General features: G+C 40.4%; 2 protein-coding genes across 3 annotated transcripts in view; one reads left to right on the plus strand and one right to left on the minus strand.

Annotated features, from left to right (window-relative positions):
- LOC129815418 (RNA-binding protein Musashi homolog 2-like) overlaps nucleotides 1-20311 on the plus strand; it is a 490331-nt gene that overhangs the window by 432271 nt on the left and 37749 nt on the right. The window lies entirely within an intron of this gene.
- On the minus strand, nucleotides 7151-17999 carry LOC129815439 (FMR1-interacting protein NUFIP2-like). 2 transcript variants are annotated; one of them, XM_055869279.1, is made up of 4 exons: nucleotides 17747-17999; nucleotides 14529-16196; nucleotides 12850-12882; nucleotides 7151-12685 (listed from the first exon to the last, which is right to left on the minus strand). In XM_055869279.1, exons 1-4 carry the CDS (start codon nucleotides 17904-17906, stop codon nucleotides 12633-12635), a joined length of 1914 nt encoding a protein of 637 aa, XP_055725254.1. In that variant the 5' UTR covers nucleotides 17907-17999; the 3' UTR covers nucleotides 7151-12632. The 2 variants fall into 2 exon arrangements, with proteins under 2 accessions (XP_055725254.1, XP_055725263.1); XM_055869288.1 differs by having other exon boundaries at nucleotides 17765-17998.

Genomic DNA, 20311 nt, shown 5'->3' on the forward strand with positions numbered 1-20311 from the left:
TCGAAAACTGTAAGAAAAAGGAAAGAGTCTAAAATTGGAATGGAGGATACTTGTATGAATGATAATGAATCACTTCGTGTTGGGATGCGTTTGAGTAAGGACGCATATGTGGGAGACCCCTGAGGTGTGGAAATGGTGAAGTATGCGCTGGGAAAAGTGGATTCTGTCAGAGTGACCAGGAGTGGTCTTATTTTGATTTAATTGTAATTCTGCAGAACAGAGGAAGATTGCAGTGAGCCTCTTCCACACACCGTTCTTCAATATACTCTGTCTGCACATACTTGAAAAATGGCCAAATCCTTTACAATTCTTAAACTGCAATGGTTTGGGAACAAAAGCTCTTACAACGGATCTTAAATAACCAAGCTTCACATGCGTAGGTATTTGCTCTTTATCAAAAAAACAACAGGACTGACAGACTTTCTTATTTTTCTCCATTCACCCAGCGGGTCAGACGCTGGGCACCAACCACACCAGGAATTCTCTTCAGGGATTCAACCTGAACATCCGTTGTCACACCTGAGATGACTCCTGTGACTGGTTCTCTACTCCAAAGATCAAAACTTCTGTTGTCTGGATTCTTTGGTTATGTAAGATACGCTGTAAGAGCTTTCGTTCCCAAACCATTGCAGTGTAAGGATTGTAAAGGATTTGGCCATTTTTTAAGTGTGTGCAGACGGACAGAGTATACTGAAGAACGGTGTGTAGAAGGACGACGGTGTTGCAATTGTGGTAGGGATCATGATCCTGAGTTTCTGGAGTGCCCTGTAAGGGTAAAGGAGATTGAGGACATTATTGTGGCTGCAGCAGGAAGGTTTTTGGGATATAAGGATTTTACATCTGAAGACTTGCAAGGGGTACTGGTACCAGAAGTCCCACCCTCCAGGTTCCCCTTGAGCCTGTGTAGGTATCACATCTGTTTTATTTTTAAAAGAAAAGTTGTTTAGTTTATTTATTTTTTTAAATTGGGGTAATTTGGTAGTTGTTTTGGTATTTAGTTACATTTTTGGTAATCCTGTTTCCATCCCGCACAGTAGGTGGTGGAATACATTAAATTGTGCAATCACAAATATACCATAGAAGAAGAATATCACGCTACCATTCCGATCAGTCCAACATGCCGGTGACCTACATTTTTCCAAGTACCTATGAAGTCTAATATTTAGCTTTTTTTTTTTTAAGTTTCATTTCACGGTATATTATTAAATACATATGAGAACATGATATCATGCTTTGTTTTAGCATTTCAGTTCATCTTTAAAGAAACAAGACAGAAGAGTGCGTGAAAGAAACAATGTTCACAAGATAACAATCTTTGGCATGATATAGTGAACTAGCTCACGTTTGCTGGCTAAACGTTTGCTGCCAGCTAGCTAGCTAACATCAACATAACAGAATTTTCATACAATTTGTTTAGCTAGCTTTTTTGGATTAGCATGCCAGCTTGCTAGTTACCTAACCTTTGAACTCAGGTACTGTCTCTAGCTAGGTAACTGGTTAGTAGGCTAGCTAGCATCCTTTGTAAGCACACTAGTGGTTACAATGTTAACAACCAGATCTCAGAGCATTTACTTAAATCTGAGACACTCCATTTAGTACAGGGGCTCCCAAAAATGTTTGGCCTATGACCCCATTTTGATATCTGAAAATTCTCACGAACTCAACCATGTGAAAAAAATACATGTAATTAACAGCCAATGTTTACTTTAATAATTGGGTCAATAATTATGATAGTCATTTGCAAAACATTCAAACAGTATTTCTAATTGTATTCTCAACTCACCTAGTTGTTGTAATTTTTACCCCCTTATCGTTGCAACTCCCCAACAGGCTTCGGAGAGGCGAAGGTCGAGTGAAACATGACCCGCCAAACCGCGCTTCTTAACACCCGCTTGCTTAACCCAGAAGCCAGTTGCACCAATGTGTCTGATGAAACACCGTTCAACTGAAGTCAGCCTGTAGGCGCCCGGGCCGCCATAAGGAGTCGCTAGAGCGCGATGAGCCAAGTAAAGTCAGGAACCAAAACTCCTCCATAGTGACCTGGAAATGCGTTGTCTGTAGCATTCGGTCACATGACCACTCGATCAGCTGTTCGATTTCACATACCGGCATGTCAACTGAGCCAGGATTACAGTCAAATTATTTTTTTTGTATTTCCCCTGCATGCTCGCGTTCAGTTTCCCCAAATACTGTGTCTGTTACATATGCAAGGAGGCCCATTTTCTTTTCATTACACAGAAAGTCAAGTCTGTTTTTTACATCCATTGTGAATGACAACAGTTCCTCTCTCATTTAAAATTTTTTTTACAACACTTCCCTCGATAACCACCAAGCCTCATGGGAAATAGAACATTGTCATGCTCTAATCCCATATCTCCACATACACTATATATACAAAAGTATATGGACACCCCTTCAAATTAGTGAATTTGGCTATTTCAGCCATACCCATTGCTGACAGGTGTATAAAATCAAGCACACAGCCATTCAATCTCCATATACAAACATTGGCAGTGGAATATCCTTACTGAAGAGCTCAATTACTTTCAACGTGGCACCGTCACAGGATGCCACCTTTCCAACAAGTCAGTTTGTCACATTTCTGCACTGCTAGAGCCGCCCCGGTCAACTGTAAGTGCAGTTATTGTGAAGTTTAAACATCTAGGAGCAACAACGGTTCAGCCGCAGAGCGGTAGGCCACACAAACTCACAGAACGGGACCGGCAAGTGCTGAAGCATTTAAAAATCGTCTGTCCTAGGTTGCATCATTACCTACCGAGCTCCAAACTGCCTCTGGAAGCAACTTCTGCACAATAACTGTTTGTCGGGAGCTTCATGAAATGGGTTTCCATGGCCAAGCAGCCGCACACAAGCCTAAGCTTACCATACTCAATGCCAAGCGTCAGCTGGAGTGGTGTAAAGCTCACCGCCATTGGACTCTGGAGCAGTGAAAACGTGTTCTCTGGAGTGATGAATCACGCTTCACCATCTGGCAGTCTGACGGACAAATCTGGCTTTGGCAGATGCCAGGAGAAGGCTATCTGCCTGAATACATAGTGCCAACTGTAAAGTTTGGTGGAGGAGGAATAATGTTCTGGGGCTGTTCAAAGGTGGGCCAAGTCCTGGGACAGAGCACCAATGCATCACACCCAAATGTGAGAAAATAACTATTCACTTAAACGCAGATTTAACTCCCACAAAAGACCAGAACAAAGTTTTGAAAATAAGGTTGCAAGATGATACATAAGGGTTCAATATTATAAGCATTTGTAAGTGCATTTATAAATTGTTAATAACTGGAGGTAAATATTGGCTCACTACTTGGCAAACACTGACCAGTTATTGCACTATTTTGACCAATGAAATAACCATTTATTAATGGTTTAATGCATTTACAAATAATTAAATAATTGTTAACAATTATAACCCTTTTATAAACCCCTTACAAATGGAACCTTATTGTGAAGTGTTACAGTATTGGGTAGTTGTAGTGGCGACTAACATTGGAACTTTCTAAAAAGAATACTTTAAGATGTTTTTAGCTCACATACTATATACTGAACAAAAATATAAATGCAACATCAACATATAAATGCATCAAAATTGAAAAGTGCTGGGGAAAAAGCATGGTTGCCACACGTTTGCCAGCAGCCCTACATAACGGGGCAACTTCCTACAGACAGAAATCAACAACAATATTCCGAGACCTTTTGTCACTAAGCACAAAAAGGAGATCAGTAAAGAGTACATGTATAACACAATGGGTTAAACAAGCAAGTTGTGTCGGTAAAAACACCTCATGACAGAGGAAGCAAAAAAAAGAAAAACAGCTGAGGCAGGTTCAGTGGCAGTGAAAGGATGGGAGAGGGAAAGCAAGGCGCAGCCAGAACTACACAGGATATTATTAGAATCAAAGGTTTTCTCAAATCAAACTTCAGCACTAATATAAAATAACACAGCTATTACTGGAAAGTATTCATACAGTACATAGTTCATACACTACTGAAAAGTGATGTGTATACTGATTTATTCATACATTGCCTTATGCTTCTTAGATAAATATCAAGTCTACACTGATTTTTTGTTTTAACAGCCATACTTGTTGGTTGGGGCTGTGAGCCTGGAAGAGGATTAATCAGATAAGCGATGTGTGAACCTTAACTAGCTACAAACATATGATACACATGCATAAATAGTAGAACACTAAGGTTAGGAGAGGAAATGGATGAAACCAGGAGAGAAGAACAATTTTGAACAAGTGGGTTGATTTTCTGGCTTCAGGAATGGTGGTTCAAATCCACTCTCTTCCTGTGCGTTACACTCCAGCTGGGCTTTGCAGATGGACGCCACTGAGCGAGGCAGATCAGTCAAACTAGATCAGAAAACTATTTAGATCTGCTACTCTGCACCTGAGACCTGAGAGAAGCAGAAAGTCCAGACACACAGAAACAAAGACACACAGCCATCAGCTTTACACAGCTTCATTCAAGCTAACAGCAAACCCAAGAAGTGCTGCTTGCCACAATATGAATAGCTATACTGCAGTGTTTCAGGACCACCAGGAGATGGGGGTGTTGTCAGGGTAACTGGGACAGCACTTTACCACTCGTGTTTATTTTCAGACATAGCAGAAAAACATTAATTTGTCTATCTAAAGTAGCCTCAAATTTTTATGAATGGGTTACCTAATGTAGCCTTTGCATTGAGTACTTGTTGTTCCTCATTTGCCCACAGGGTTTCCAGTGGTGTAAAGTACTTCAGTAAAAATACTTTAAAGTACTACTTAAGTCGTTTTTTGGGGGTCTCTGTACTTTGCTATTTATATATTGGTTACCTACATTCCTAAATAAAATATACTTTTTACTCCATACATTTTCCCTAACACCCAAAAGGTACATTTTGAATGCTTAGCAGGACAGAAAAATGGTCCAATTCACACACTTATCAAGAGAGCATCCTTGGTTCTCTCTACTGCTTCTGATCTAGCGGACCCACTAAACACAAATGCTTCGTTTGTAAATTAGGTCTGAGGGTTGGGATGGGCACCTGCCTATCCGTAAATTGAAAAAACAAGAGAATGGTGCCGTCTGGTTTGCTTAATATAAGGAATTTGATATTATTTATACTTTAACTTTTGATAAAGTATATTTTAGCAATTACATTTACTTTTGATACTTAAGTATATTTAAAACCAAATACTTTTAGACTTTTACTCAAGTAGTATTTTACTGGGTGCCTTTCACTAGAGCCATTTTCTATTAAGTTATCTTTACTTTAAATCAAGTATGACAATTGGGTACTTTTTCCACCACTGAGGGTTTCCGTGTTTTGTTCTCTACCTGTAGCATATGTAACAGTAGTAACTTTACGTCGTCCCCTCGCCCCGACACGGGCGCGAACCAGGGACCCTCTGCACACATCAACAGTCACCCATGAAGCGTCGTTACCCATCGCTCCACAAAAGCCGCGGCCCTTGCAAAGCAAGGGGCAACACTACTTAAGTCTCAGAGCAAGTGACGTAACTGATTGAAATGCTACTAGCGCGCACCCGCTAACTAGCTAGCCATTTCACATCCGTTACACTCACCCCCCTTTCAACCTCCTTTTCCCGCAGCAACCAGTGATCCGGGTCACGGCACCAATGTAACAGTAGTAACTTTACGTCGTCCCCTCGCCCCGACACGGGCGCGAACCAGGGACCCTCTGCACACATCAACAGTCACCCATGAAGCGTCGTTACCCATCGCTCCACAAAAGCCGCGGCCCTTGCAAAGCAAGGGGCAACACTACTTAAGTCTCAGAGCAAGTGGCGTAACTGATTGAAATGCTACTAGCGCGCACCCGCTAACTAGCTAGCCATTTCACATCCGTTACACATAGAATGAACTGTGTTTAGAATTACAAACTCAACCTTTTTTGGTTTCCAGACCAATGTATACCCCCTTTCCATCTGGTTTCAACATTTGTTCATCCCAAAATACTGATATAAATGGAAGAATGGCGCCACAAATAAAACATGGTATTACTCAACTTTCAATGCTCACCAACATAGCCGTCTATAGCACAAGGTCAGGTGCTGCAGAAACCTTCCATTTTCATAGCAATTCAGCAATGGAGTACCACAGTATGAGTCATAATACCCATAAAACCTAGCAGTCAAACAGGCTAATGGTTCCAATCGTTTTCCCACCATTCATTTTTAGAAACTTAAAATGTGCTGTGTTTCATGTAGACTTACCCTGGCGTGACGTTTTGATAACCGTGTAAATCTCTCTGGGACAAGGTGACTTATCAATATAGTCATCTTTATTTACCCCCCAAAAATGAAATGCTAACTAGCTGTGAATGTGGCTATTATAAAAAATAAAACACAAATGCCGTAATCTGGACGAGACTGCCGAATCGAGGCAAAGGTAAGAATCTCAGGATTAACTATGTTAGTAATGAATAAATTGGCTACATTTCTTTAAATGGACAATTCTGTGAACTGTCTTGTGCAAGTTAAATCGACACAATACCTGTTAGCAAAGGTGTCAGCTAGAGATGACATGCAGGAGCTTGCAGGGATTTGTAGTCTTGCATGTCTACTTTGATGGTAATTAGCATTTTAAAATCAGAGTAAAAAGAGCCAAATATATTGGTAAGTCACCTTGTCCGGGAGAGATTTATGGTTATTTAAACATCACGCCAGGTAAGCCGATGAGAAACACAGCCCTTTATTTTAAGGGTTTCTAAAAAATAAAAACTTACGGTAAAAATGAATGGTGGAAAAACAACTGGAAGCATCCGCTGGAGTTTATGGGTATTATGACACCTCTACTGTGGGGCTCTATTGTCGATTCAGGCACAGGAGGTTGGTAGCACCTTAATTGTTGAGGACAGTGTCATGGTAATGGCTGGAACTGAATAAATGGAATCAAACACATGGTTTCCGGTTGAGCCATTATTTAAAGCCATCCTCACCTCAGCAGCCTCCTGTAGAATCAGGTGCACTTCTTCAATTTTCCAAGTCCTGTCCCAGACCTACTGCGAAATCCTTTATTTCACAGTAGGTCTGAAATAACATTATTCCAAATGTTAGGGTGAGGGAGAACAAAACTGAAACCGGTAAGGATTTTGAAAGGAAATGTAACACTAATGGAAACTGAAATTGTGAACACTGAATTTCTTTAATTTATTACATTGGTTTGGAATTTAAGGGATATTATCATGCTTTAAAAATAAAAAAATACATTTAGGTACTCGTAATGTGATGCATTTGTTAAACCATTTCAGATGTCACATTAACACTTAAATGTCAAATTATAAAACAAATACATTTTCTGCTGTTGCCTCAAATTCTGAGGGGTCAATTTACTTGGAGCAGATTGATAACTCATCAACAGGCACAACAAGATATGACAGTGAGAACTGGTACAGAGATGAACTTGGCACCACACAACTGTAATCTTCAGACACATATTCCATATGACCACACCACCTTTCAAAAGAAGCAGTAGCACTGTGGAGTCCCAGAAATAAAACACTTCTTCCTTGTCGTTAACATAGTGATGCGTGTCTACAAATATCTCAGGTGCCAAAGAGAGTAAACATGCATGCGCCCGCCCACTCCCCCCATATGAAAACGTTATAACAGCAGGCATGGACAGCAAGAAGTGGGGGACAAGATGAAAATGGAGCACAAAACACTAAGTCCAGCATTTCCCATTACAGACAATCGATAACTGGAAGAAGCAGCACTTTTGGTATTTGTTATTATTTCTGGGTTTGGGGGGGGGGGGGGGGTGGGGGGGGTTGTCCTAACAAATACAACAGACTCCCACAATGGCATTCAGCTGCTGTGGTCCCACCCAAACCTGACTGGCGCAAACAACGGGTTGCTTAAACCATCAGTCTTCCCAATCTAAGCGCATGGACCATACAGTAGCTGAATATCTGATGTTGTGTACTGTACCTTTGGCAAACTTGAAATAAGATAGATGTACTGTTTGACAACCATCTCCTTTACGTCGCTCCCCTTTAACACGTGATGAATATCAGGAACACTTGGTGTTCAGTGCTCACATCGCCACCATTACTATTTGAGGAAATCCATTGAACATAAATCATGTGTACTCTGAAAAATAGCAAAACTAAGCAAGGAGTAGGCTTAACATTGTTTTCAGCCACAAGGATCTGAACATTGGGGCTTTATATAAAATTAAGAATTCAGCTTCAATGTACAGTAACGAAAATTGTCTTTAAAAAAGTAGGTACGTGTTATGATCAAATGAGACAACCTAATTCTCCCCATTTTCCTTTGAAGCAAAGTAGTTTCGCTCTGGTTGTGCAACTAAAAATAAATGTGACAATTCAAAAATAAAACAGCTTAAAGTGTGTTAGATCAATTGAAAAGTGAAAGTCAACATTGCTCTACTTCAGACCATAACGACAGACTGACTAGAATATACCAGCAAGCAGATTATTCAAACGCAAGCCCACTGAACAATTATTTGCAGGTCATATGATTGAGAGCTGTGAAATTCATTCAAAACAGCTAAAACGCACATTGCTTTCAGCTTCTTCCATGTCAGGGAAAGGAAGCAACAAAAGAAGCTGTAAGAAATGTTCAACAGCATTTCTACAAAATGTTGTAGAAAGAAATATTGGACAAAGAAAATGGCACATCATTTTAGTAACAATTTTCAAAACACGCAAAAAAATAAAAATCTTAAAATTACTGTAAAAGCATACTTTTCACACAGGCACCTGAACATGGTCTTGAGAAAGAAAAAAAGAAAGAAAAAAAAAGGGACACTTGCATATAATTGGAAGAACTCACTTTCACACGCACACCAAACAGCTAGGCAAAGTGGCCTAACCAATCATTCAGTACTCAGAGGCCCGTGTGAGTATCCTTGAGGTGCTTGCACCTCCTAAGGGGGTTGAAAATACAGAGACTGATCACTTTCATGCTTTTCTTTCATCACACCAACTCGTTCACTTGCCCAGCAGTGTGCTCATAAAACAATCTCCATTAAGAACCAGTTTTTGGTTTACAGGCTACAACACTATCGTTAAGTAATATAGCTATATGTTTTTCTGAAATGCATATACAAAAGAAACAAAAAACATTTTGCTTAAGTGCTTGAAGACTTTTGCAATATTTCCCTGGAGATCACTGATCCCTCTTAAAGAAAGGTCCAATGCAGCTGTTACCTAATATCAAATCATTTCTGGGAACAATTAGGTACCTTATTGTGATTCTTTTTGACTGTTTTAATTGAAAAGAAAAAAAGAATAATGAAAATAGCTTTTTAGCAAAGAACAATTTCTCAACAAAATAATTGCTAGGACTGTCTGGGAGTGGCGAGGGGGAAAACTGACAACTTGCCTAGCTGTTACTGGCAGAGAGGTTTGGAACTCTTTCTTATTGGTCTATTAACTAATTTACAGCGTAGTGACGTCACCAGGCAGGCCAAAACTCCATCCCACCAACACAGGCTGAAATTTCTGGTCATTATCATTTACAACCTCAGTGTGGAAATATGTAAAACATGGGAAATTACATTTGACTGCACAGGGCCTTTAAGAATCAAATTCAACATAAGGGGACATGTCTGAATCAAAACAATGAACAGATGAAGTACTTTGGACTGTTAGCGCACTTCTACACACCCACGCAAGACTGCTCCCCCTGTTTTACAAAGAAGCATAGGGCTTCTTGTTCTTCCACTCAGGATCAAAAGTAAAAAAGGGGTTAGAGTTATGAAAAAGACAACTTGTTTTGGCTTTTTTACCTCATGGTATGATCTGGTGTTTCCTATTCCAATATTTAGGGAACCCAGTAAAGTTACATCAACTGTGCATAAACAATCAAAGCACAAAAACCCAAAACAGTTTTAGCCGCTAATGTCCACCATTGCAAACTGGGTTGTCCATCGCACAAAGATAATTTCCGCCGCCAATCAAGTCAAAATAAGTGATATTTTCGCTATTGTGCAGCATTAGCAAAATAAGATATTGTGCTCTTGATTGAAGCTGATCTAATAATACTTCAACACAGCATACAATGGAAGCAAAACAAAAGGTTTTAAATACCACGTCCCAGAGGTCTATCCTTTGCTTAGAATTCCACAGTGAAGTAACTTAAGTGTGTGTGAGACACAGTTTTGTACACAACAGGGGGTATGTTTGACCTTCTTGTAGTTCCCTCTGTCTGCAAGAATAAGCCAAGAGGTTACCAGGAACCCCAAGAGAGGGCTGGACTAGGAATCTCAGGCATAGATTCCTGCCTTTGCATATAACCTGGACTGGGATTTAGCAGTGGGTACACTCAGAAATGCTTCAGCCCATGAATGACGAGGTAAAAAGTAGAAAAATAAAACTTAAACCAAGGACAGTAAGATCACACTGTCCTATTACAGGTGGAAACCGGTGGATATCAGTGTGCTTATTAAAGTGAAATTGCCTGAACAGAGAACTTAAAGGTTCGAAGCCTACATATCTATGACAGCTGATTGCAAGCCATGTCAGTGTTTTCTGCAAGCAAAATGTTTTGGTATTTTAAATCACAGCTCTGTAGTTCATTATTAAATATCACTCCAATCCATATTTGAGCACAATACGAGGATCTTGTTCTGAACCATTTGGCAGAACACAATATTATCCAACTTTGTCATGGCTTTACCAATACTACCTGAGTGACATTTTGTATTTCGGTATTTATTCATTTATTTGTCTTAAAAAGAACAACAGTCCAAAGCCATTCTTAAAAGAAGTTAGTATTTCATGTCATTATATATATAGTATGTGTATCTGTAGTAATTAAAATATATATTTAAAAAAAGTGTTACATAAAGTGCTATTAATCCACACAACAACCAAATCACTTATGCTAGAGAAAATAAACTAAGACACTTCCTCCCTTAGCTCAAAAAAAAGAAAACAAAAAGAGAGATTGTAGTTCCAATGACATTGTGGCTATCCACTCATTGTATTACCAAATGTGGCCTGCCTTGCCATGTATAGGCCTCTTGACACAACCACTTTGATCAAAGACACTGACTGGATGATACTGTATTATGAAATTATCACCACATCTCTACAAACAGTATAACAAAGAGTGGCTGGTCTGCGACATGAAATAATTAGTATTGCGATGGTTCTGTCATCTTTTCTTGGTTATATTAAACTGCGACTTCTCACGTCTCATCCACACCAATACTTTGTGCAAGAAATACATTGTCATAACTAGAGAGAAATTAAAAGACCAAATGCTGAAAAAGCACAAAGTATCCTAGGCTGAATAAGTTGGCTTGCAAATGAAAAGCAAATTGCTTGAGCAAGAAAATAAGGAAATGAGCCATTTCTCCATGTAGTATCAGCAAATATGGCCTAGGTAGGTCTAATTAATTACTGACATCTTGAGCCTCTTACGGATCAAATACACCAAACCCAAAAAATATATATCACATACATAGCCCTTGTGCCACAATAAAGTCACTTCTCATCTTTCAGAAAACTCCCACAATCAGGTGAATAGCTCAAGAGAAGCTACAAATTAAGGAATAGCCTACATCCATCTTAATTTGAAATTAAATATGTGGACTGACAACTGCAAGGGCTTAAGAAGAGTCAAAATAATAAACATAAAAGCAAAACACAGATGAAGACAATTATATAAATAAACAGTTTTTTTCAACTGATTACAATGCCTACCAAAAAGTGAGAACCGAACCACAAGATTAGGACCTGTCTTTAGAGAAGTGTCCAATTAGAATGAAACTATCTGTGCTCTGGGAGTTTGTTCCTACTGTAGATCACATCTGAAATCGCTAAACCATACAAAACAAAATAGGTGTCAAGAGATACCCAGCAGTCAGTTCTTTGCTGGGCATAGTTATTTCACTAAAGTAATTAAGACAAATACTTTCCCTCAAATGTATTCATCATTTAACCTGCAGCCTAACAGTCTTCTCGTAATCTTTCAGTTTCAAGGCATTCTTATCTGAGCTTATAGTTAATTTTACTTCAAAATGAATTCAAATTTGCACATATACTGATGTGCATGTATAAATCATAGCACAGATCTACATATTGGAATAATTTGAATGCATGAGGACATAAAATGATTGAGGCATCTTACTGTCAGACCGATACTCGCCATATGTTCAATGGGCAACAGGATAAAGGCTTGGTAGGTGCAGTTTGGGCCTTCATCTTATTTCTCCTCAACACCCAGAGGAAGGCGCTATGAGACCAATGTCTAACACAGCAGAAAGTGTCACAAGTGTCCATTCACATGGGAGACTGAGGCACCCAACATCTCTTTCAAGTGTTTGCGTCTTTGTGTAGTCCAGAGCGTCAGCAGAAGCTTCTGCGCTCAAATTAAATCCAAAACCTGGATTTATATGTCCTCACATTACCCCTCCCCTTCCTCTGCGGCGATGCCCCGCACCCCCCGGCAAAAAATGTGTCCCCATTATGCCATTCTATATTTCCAATGAAAGTCTGTCACAGGACACTCATCCGTCAGTCCCAATATCACAGTTGTCTCGATTTTGTTTTTCCAAGGGGATTATAACCGCCAAAAAAAGATAACTGCAGCACCCAGGTAGGGAGAAGGTTAGTGTTGACAGACATTCACTACCTCACTGATCAGGTCCATCCTTGGTCTTGTCATAGAAGACTACTCTTTTTGGATCTGGGGGAAGGAAAGGACAGAAATGTTTCAGTGTGTAGGCCCTGTGGAACTTAGTTAGCAATTCATAATGCATGTTATTCAAACTTCAGCTGTATACCTTTTGAACATCAAATAGAAAACCCAATTTCACAACTTTGAAAACACTATACAGAAGAGACCTTTACCTTGTTTTTGCAAATTGAAAACGTATTCCATTTCTGTATAGAAAAAAAACAAAAATCGATTAATACCTCCAGGTGCATAATATATTTTATTATTAGACACACAATTATGTGATGCTAAAGGATTAAAAGCTTTTGGTGCAAGTGAAATAGTAGGTTAAAGCTACCAATGTGTGATAATCAGTGCTCGACTTGGGCCAGAGCTGTTTGGAGTGCTGTACCGGCACCTCCAATTTTTTGAGAACTGCATACCGGCTCCGTTGCCTATCGCCGGCCCGGATTCACACACAGCGTCAAAAAAAGGTTGATCAAAGCGTAATGAAGGTGGGACAAGCATCAAATAGCAATGGAGAGTGGGCATTCATATCCTGATTCTACTTTGTTCAGGTTTATTTGCCACTAGTCTGTGAATCCGGTATATGCGTGCCAGTAGACTGAATTTGAGATTAAGAATGCGCCATGCCTGAAGGCGCAGGATGCGCGGTTCCAAGTTGTCAAATAAGGGAAAGTCATGGAATATTAATTTTGCGTTTTCGTAAATACAGTATATTACCAATCTATCAGCCATGATTAGAATTAGGCCAAACATTCAGCGTGTCTCTGTGTGTGCTGTGCATCATTTGCGTGTGTGCCAGTGGGCCGTTGCCCGAGGAGGTAGCCTACAAAATAATGATAGACTAACTATATAGCCATCAAAAAGAAAGGAGGAACGCGTCGGTTTTTAAACAACTTTGTTTCTATTGAACATGCCATACTAATAAAGGCATTTTAATTTATTATATGAAGAGTGCCTTGGTCCTCCTTTCTTTTTGATGACCAATTTACACCTTTTACCAAAGAGCACCTTCTATCTACCAAAATATACTAGTGTACCTTAGTAGCGCTTCCCTTCCTCCTCTTTAACTATATAGCCAATTCAAAACATAACTAGTCATACTACAAGCTCTCTCGCTACTTAACCATTTAGCTATAAGCATTAAATGTTGTTGATGCCTTTCCACCAGCACTGTTGAGAAATAAATCTGATACCGTTATTGGAAAGCTGGGATTCCTCTATTGAAACAGTAGGCTAGCCATGTAATTCCGACATTAAAAATATTCGAATAGCCTAATCGACAAACAACTTCTATGCTGTGCATAGATATTTAACCTTATAAGGTTATAGATAAACATGTCTTAGTTAGCTACCTTGCTTTGAAGTAGCGTAACTTATCAATGTTATTTCTGATTCACTGAATGAGGGAATAACTGAATAAATACAAAAGTATTTGGTTGTAATATTCTATATCAAGGGTGGCAAACCATCCTATAGGAGAGCTACTGGGTTTGCAGGTTTTTGTTCAAGCCCCGCTCTAAAACACAACATTGTAGCCTAAACATCAGCTGCTCATATAGAAAACAGACCAGCAGCCTTCTAGTGGCAATACCACATTTATGCAGACTTTTTCATGTAGGAGACACCACTAAATATTGGTCATGGAAATTTGGTTAGAAGTCATGAAATTCCATCAGTCAAAATGTGTATGAACTCTTAACAGTGAATAATCAGATCTAGCTATAGCATAATGTACATTTGTGAACATGGTCTAATGGACCTGCACCGCTTTCATCCCAAGTCAAGCACTGGTACTACCATGTGTTATGCGTTTATAGAAATGACACAGCAGAGCAAGAGGACTTACCTTTAGTGTGATAAGTAACAGCAGCTTTCAGATCAAACAACCCCCAGCTACCTCTGTCCAGGCTCTTAGAGTGGGCCTGCTCTTTAGATGGACCCAACACCAGGTTGGTCAGGGGGGCCTGTGCAGGCTCATCACTAATGTCTTTACCAGAGGCCAACACAACTGCACCTACACCCTTCGTCTCGCCCTTTGTCTCATCCGGTCCAGACAGCTGAGCCTTTGCCCCATCCTCACCCTTTATTGTAGCAGGGAGGCAAGCTGGGGCACTAGTCCTTTTCTCTGAGTCTTGAGCCAAAGTGAGAAGCAAAGGCTCTGGGATTGATAGGCTAGCGTCAAGGCCTGGCTCAGCTGCAACCGCAGGGCATGGCTCCCCTTGAAATGTGACCACCGTAGCCTTTCCCTCCACAGCAGCCACCGGCCGGCTTCCTCCTTCTGACCCCACATTTGGCTCATTGATGAAGGACAGCCCCCACTGATTCTGGAAGATGTCCCCCAAGGCTTTCTGATTTGTCTGAGCAGCCGGGGTGTCCACTTGGCGAGCACTCGGGAGCACAGGTTGCATATTTAAAGGGTTTAGGGGGTAAATGAAAAGAGTACACTTTCTCAGATCTGCTGTAAGGTTGGTTGAAGAACTACAGTCATTGTCCAAAAAGGATGCTACATTCTCCCTGCATGGGAGAGAGGGGGCTGGTGGAATACTACTACTAGCAGCAGGAGTGAAGAAGGTACCGACAGAGGGATAACCATTTCCATCTCCAGAAACAGGACCATTAGTAATGCTAGCTGAGGTGATGGTTTTCATAGCAGACATGGGGACCTGTGATAATCTACCAGGCACCTGAGGATGTACCTCTCCTCCAGCTTGGGCTGCTTTGTTGAGGTTCTCCTTAACTTTACTTGCATAACTGATCTTGGGCACAATTTTAGCACTACTGTTGTCCACAGGAAATACTGGAGGGGGCTTGAATAAAGTCCAAGAGTCCTCTTTTGTAGAGGTTGAGAGCTTGGCTTTGGGCCTATCCTCAAACTTTTTACCAAAGGCAACTGCAGCAGTTTTACTGTCTGAGTTATTCCTCTGCAACTCACCCATAGCCACTTCTGGGGCCCCCATCTGCCTGACTGCTGTCTGGGCATCTGCTTTATGGACAAGTCTCGAGTTCACCGCTTTCTCCATTGGTTCAAGTCCAGAAGCCTCTGGCTCCTGTGTAGCATTACCCTGCTGCATGGCTCTCTCCTTTTCGCTTGTCACATGCTCTGTGTTCTTGATGCTGTTGCGTCTTGCCTTGCGTTTCTTAGGAGTAGTATATCCACTTTCTGAGCCACTGCCATCGTTGTCAGGGGATGACTTGCTGGAGTAACCATTGGTAATATGAGCAGAGTTTACCACCCCATTCAGAAGCAATGCAGACTCCTTGTCCAACAGCTTTCCCTCATAGTCATTAGTGAAATCCAAGTCCTTGTCGCTGTCCATATTCTTCTTGTGATCGAAACCTTTGTTGTCCATTTCTGAAAGAGTGGTATAAACCTTTCGTGTTGACTTCTGTTTTACATTAGTGTTTATCAAATGTCTGTTACCATTGCTGTTGGTCGGACGAGGGATACAAAAAAAAATATTTGCAGACAGTATCTTGTCCCCCTCCACGTCACTGGTGTTTATTTTCCCATTGCCTGTAAACGGAAACAAAAGAAAATTGCACTGCCAGTGATACAATAACATGTGGACACACAAACATATAAGTCCAAGGAAATTCCATAATTCCATACCACCTCTCTATATCAAAATGGACTAACAGCCCTAATCTGTTTACAAGACCTATGCAACCTCGAAGCTCCTTTTGTAGGAAATAGGGTAAGGTCTTTATAAGACGATGCTGTATCATGGCAATTTAGACTGAATAGGTCAGCTGGTAGCAAGCAACCATGCCAGTACCCAGATCAGATTCCCTTGAACATAGTAGTCCCATAGCCTACTTGTTAACAGATACCATACTTAAATCACTTCAGGAAAACGTGTGCTGTATGTAGAAATAGCCATTAGCTACAGTCCTATAACTTTTGTTAACCGGAAGGTGGTTGTCAGTGTGACTGAGCATGACTTTGCTAGCTAATTGAACAGTATTTACCACACTAGCGTCTAAAGACAAAGCTTTCAACTAAATTAATGATTTGCCATCTTGCTCCTAAGATATCTGTTTACAATATGAGTGAAAAAATAAAATCTTAAGTAATGTTATAGAATAACAAATAGTGTTAAGCGTTTTATTCTCCTTATCTGAACTGAAGCGAGGGTTCAATGTATGCACAATTGTTTGCATGCATACCATCAAGTCTAAACTAGTCTAAAGAAACTGGTACAATTACATTTCAAATCATGTAGCTAAAACATCAGTAAGCAATTGTTTCAGAAATTTTTATTAAAAATCTAAATCCTATGCATCAATCAGCTAACTAGAAAGACAATTCTGTGTTAACACTCCTCAGGTCATCTACCCAGGCTAACATGTTTGCGGGGCTTCATGGCTAGTTAGACGCAACAGGCCCGACCAAGCCGCAGCTGCGTAAGTGTAAAATGTCTGGCACTAGCTTCAGTAGTTATTTAAATCTCTGGAAAGTCTCAAAATTAAGTTAAGTAACTAGTCATCTTGCTTTTGTAGCCCTGACTGTAGCCAAGTGGTAATTTGTAAACAAAATAACATTGAAACTTATTTTATGCTCGCTCTCGTTATTAGGATTAGCCAGCTAGCTCGTTAGCTTCCCCGCTTGCATTTTCTAACATGGCCGACAGGAAATGGCAATTCAGAACATTCCAGTGGAGCCGGCTTGTTTTTGTTAACAAAATATTTCACGGAGTTGATACCAAATTGCCCCTTTGTGGGGTAAACTCAACGTATTCAAGTCACAAAATAATTTAACTACAAAATGACTAATTAGTCACACAGGGGAATTGTCAGAGTACCATAAATGTAGAAATGGGTGGTAAAACCGGCGCACAAGGTCAATCCCCTCTGTCAAACCACCAGCGACAGCTGTCACGCGACGTTTAACTATCCCTAAACTAGCCATACCCAACTCTAGTCACAGCTAACTAATAGGTTAAATTTATATTTACCAGCTCGCTACCATCCTGCTATGACTGTCTTGCGAGCTAGCACGCTACATTGACGTCGGTAATAATGTGGCTATCTAGCTAGTTAAGTAATTTGTATTAGCTGGCTAACTTTTCCGGATGGCCCGACCTGTTTTCTTCGTCTGCGTTTCCTGGTACTGGAAGTAGATCTGGTCATTTTTTAGAGATGATTTGTATTGAATATGATTTCTTTCTTCTCCATAGTGGTGATATCGTCTATCTTGTGCCCGATCTTTGGGCTGTTCCTCCATTGAAGTGTTATAGAATATCCGAGTCCTTCTACCAGTGTGCGCCGTAGCTCACTGGGCAAGTGAAGCAGAAACAGGGACCATCTCAATTATGTCACCTCGCGTCCTTTCTCCTCGTCTCCTTCTCAAAACCCATTGGAGGAGAAGATCAGAGGGGCGGTACCTCTGGCTTCTCATACAATGGGTTTTGAGAAGGAGAGAGGACGCGAGGAGAATTCAAATTAAGATCTTCCCACAGTCTACTGTCCAATCAACGCGACTGACAAACGGAAGCTATTCGAGGCCTCTGTAAACGTCAGCAGTATGTCTAAAAAGTATCAAAGTCTACTATTTTTGGTGGTTCCCCACCATCATTGCAAACAGAGGTATTGTAAATTCATACATATACAGGTTGAACAAAATAATAGTTTATGCGAGATTATATAGAATTCAAGCAAATGTGAGATGCCACAAGTGGTCTTCACGACTTCTGAGATCTGCTGAGACCATAGAGCTAGATAGAGGACTCATCTTCGTATCTGGGCTATTATGGCATCTGTGACAGCATGGGCAGCGCCATTGAGGCTATATTCATGATGATTTATCCGCCCGCCACCTGCAGTGCTGGTGTACTGAACCAAATCCTGCATGTCATTCATTTATTGTGGCCACTACATGGTGGTGATATAGCTAAAATCTATTTACAAACCAAAGGCATTCAAATTTGAAGAAGACAATGCTCTGACAATTGGCTGATAGCTCCCTACCACTGAAATATCCAAGATGTCTGATTCATGGACTGTCTATATCCGAGTTGCATCCGGTTTATACAGACCAATTTCACATGCACACTAGCACTCAGTGCGCACAGGGAGCAGTGCAAGCAGCGATGACATCACACTGGCGTACCGGACACCCCAGCAGCCTCCGCAATTTTATTTTATTTTTTTACCGATTGAAAGTATAAGCGGATATTGGTGAATAAATGCGTGGTCAAGGCTACGACGGTGCCAGTGCAATGAGTGTGGTCAAGGCTACGACGGTGCCTGTGCATTGAGTGGCGTTTACTCAGGTGTTCAAAAGTGCATTTCAGACCAAGAGCCTAATGCTTCTTAGGTAGTTCTTTATGAGTTTTAGCTTATAAAACGATCTCTCCACAGAAGCAACAGTTACAGGGATGGTAAAAACAGCTTGATTGCCGTAGCAACAACAGGGAAACTGGGAAAAAGGGAGTGGTGCTTCAAATAGAGCAGTTCTGCAACATCTTTAATTGACCCTCTCATTCTCCTCAGTTGCCGGCCTTAACATGTTACGGAAAGATAGTAACTGTATAGGAAGCTCTGTGGACAGGTTGTCTGAATACTGGACAGCCAATAAATTCAAATTGTGTGTAGCGCAATGGACATATAATCCACTATTTCTCAGGAAAGTCTGGGTTGGCAATAATCAGTATAGAAATAGTCTGGCCCGCAACCTGGACCTAAAGGCCGTAGTGAAAACATTTGCACACAAAAGAAAGAGGACTTCAGGAGACCAGGGGAGTCTCTCAAGTTGGATTTGATTTAATTTACTTAGAATATTGCAGCCCATTTGTGTAGGCTATTAGCTGAACTTATCCTCAAGCTGACTACTTTTGTAATTGTTAGGATATTTGATGTCATTTTAATAAAACATTTTTAAATAGCAGTTAAATAGCTGCTAAATACGGTATAAGCTATAGATAGTACACTGCATAATGAAACAATCCCTAGTAGGCAAGTGTTTTGGGGTTGAACTGACTGTATTATTTGACATTAATAGACTGGTTTTATTGATAAAGGAATTTATATGTTTAAAGTAATGATTAAAGTATTCCACCCTGAAATCATATAATTGTATGAAATGTGTTAGAGTCATAATTTAATAATGTGTGTGATTAGACCATTGTGTTACTATTTTGCAATATGAGCTGGGTAGAGTTGAGAATACAAAGGACAACTGAACTACACATGACCTGGTTATAACTCTGAAAACGGACAACAGGAAAGAGGGCCCTTCCAAGACCCCTCTAATCTAGGGAGGAGAGGAACGGCTAGAAACTGCCAGGGTGGTAGAAAGTGATAAACTGTGTGTGTGTGTGTGTGGGTGTGGGTGTATGTAGGTGGGGGTGGGAGTTATAAAATAACTGTGTTTGCATTTTTGACTTCAGAGTACTCTCTGAATAAAGAATTAACTTTTTGCGGAATCTGAGACTTTGCCTAATTATTATTAAACCCAGGGTCTTACAAACCTCTGGGTATTGGTCAAAGTTATAAAATAGTTGAGTTATCATCATTGGGATTGAAAATTCTCGTGACATTTATGCACAACAACTTTCTAACCAAGCTGGGAGAGAGCGCAAGTACGGCTCATGTCATTCAGGTATCCTATACAGGACAGTTGTATATTCA

The sequence above is a fragment of the Salvelinus fontinalis genome, chromosome 2 (assembly GCF_029448725.1).
Source record: "Salvelinus fontinalis isolate EN_2023a chromosome 2, ASM2944872v1, whole genome shotgun sequence".
Lineage (NCBI taxonomy): Eukaryota > Metazoa > Chordata > Actinopteri > Salmoniformes > Salmonidae > Salvelinus > Salvelinus fontinalis.

What these genes read in the sequence shown, in the direction of transcription:
- LOC129815439 (XM_055869279.1), bottom strand. Translation starts at nt 17,906, where the DNA reads ATGGAGGAACAGCCCAAAGATCGGGCACAAGATAGACGATATCACCAC. An exon ending in TGTTACTTATCACACTAAAG is followed by an intron (nt 12,883 to 14,528) that starts GTAAGTCCTCTT and finishes TTTTCTATACAG; the next exon opens with AAATGGAATACGTTTTCAAT. An exon ending in TTTCAATTTGCAAAAACAAG is followed by an intron (nt 12,686 to 12,849) that starts GTAAAGGTCTCT and finishes TCCTTCCCCCAG; the next exon opens with ATCCAAAAAGAGTAGTCTTC.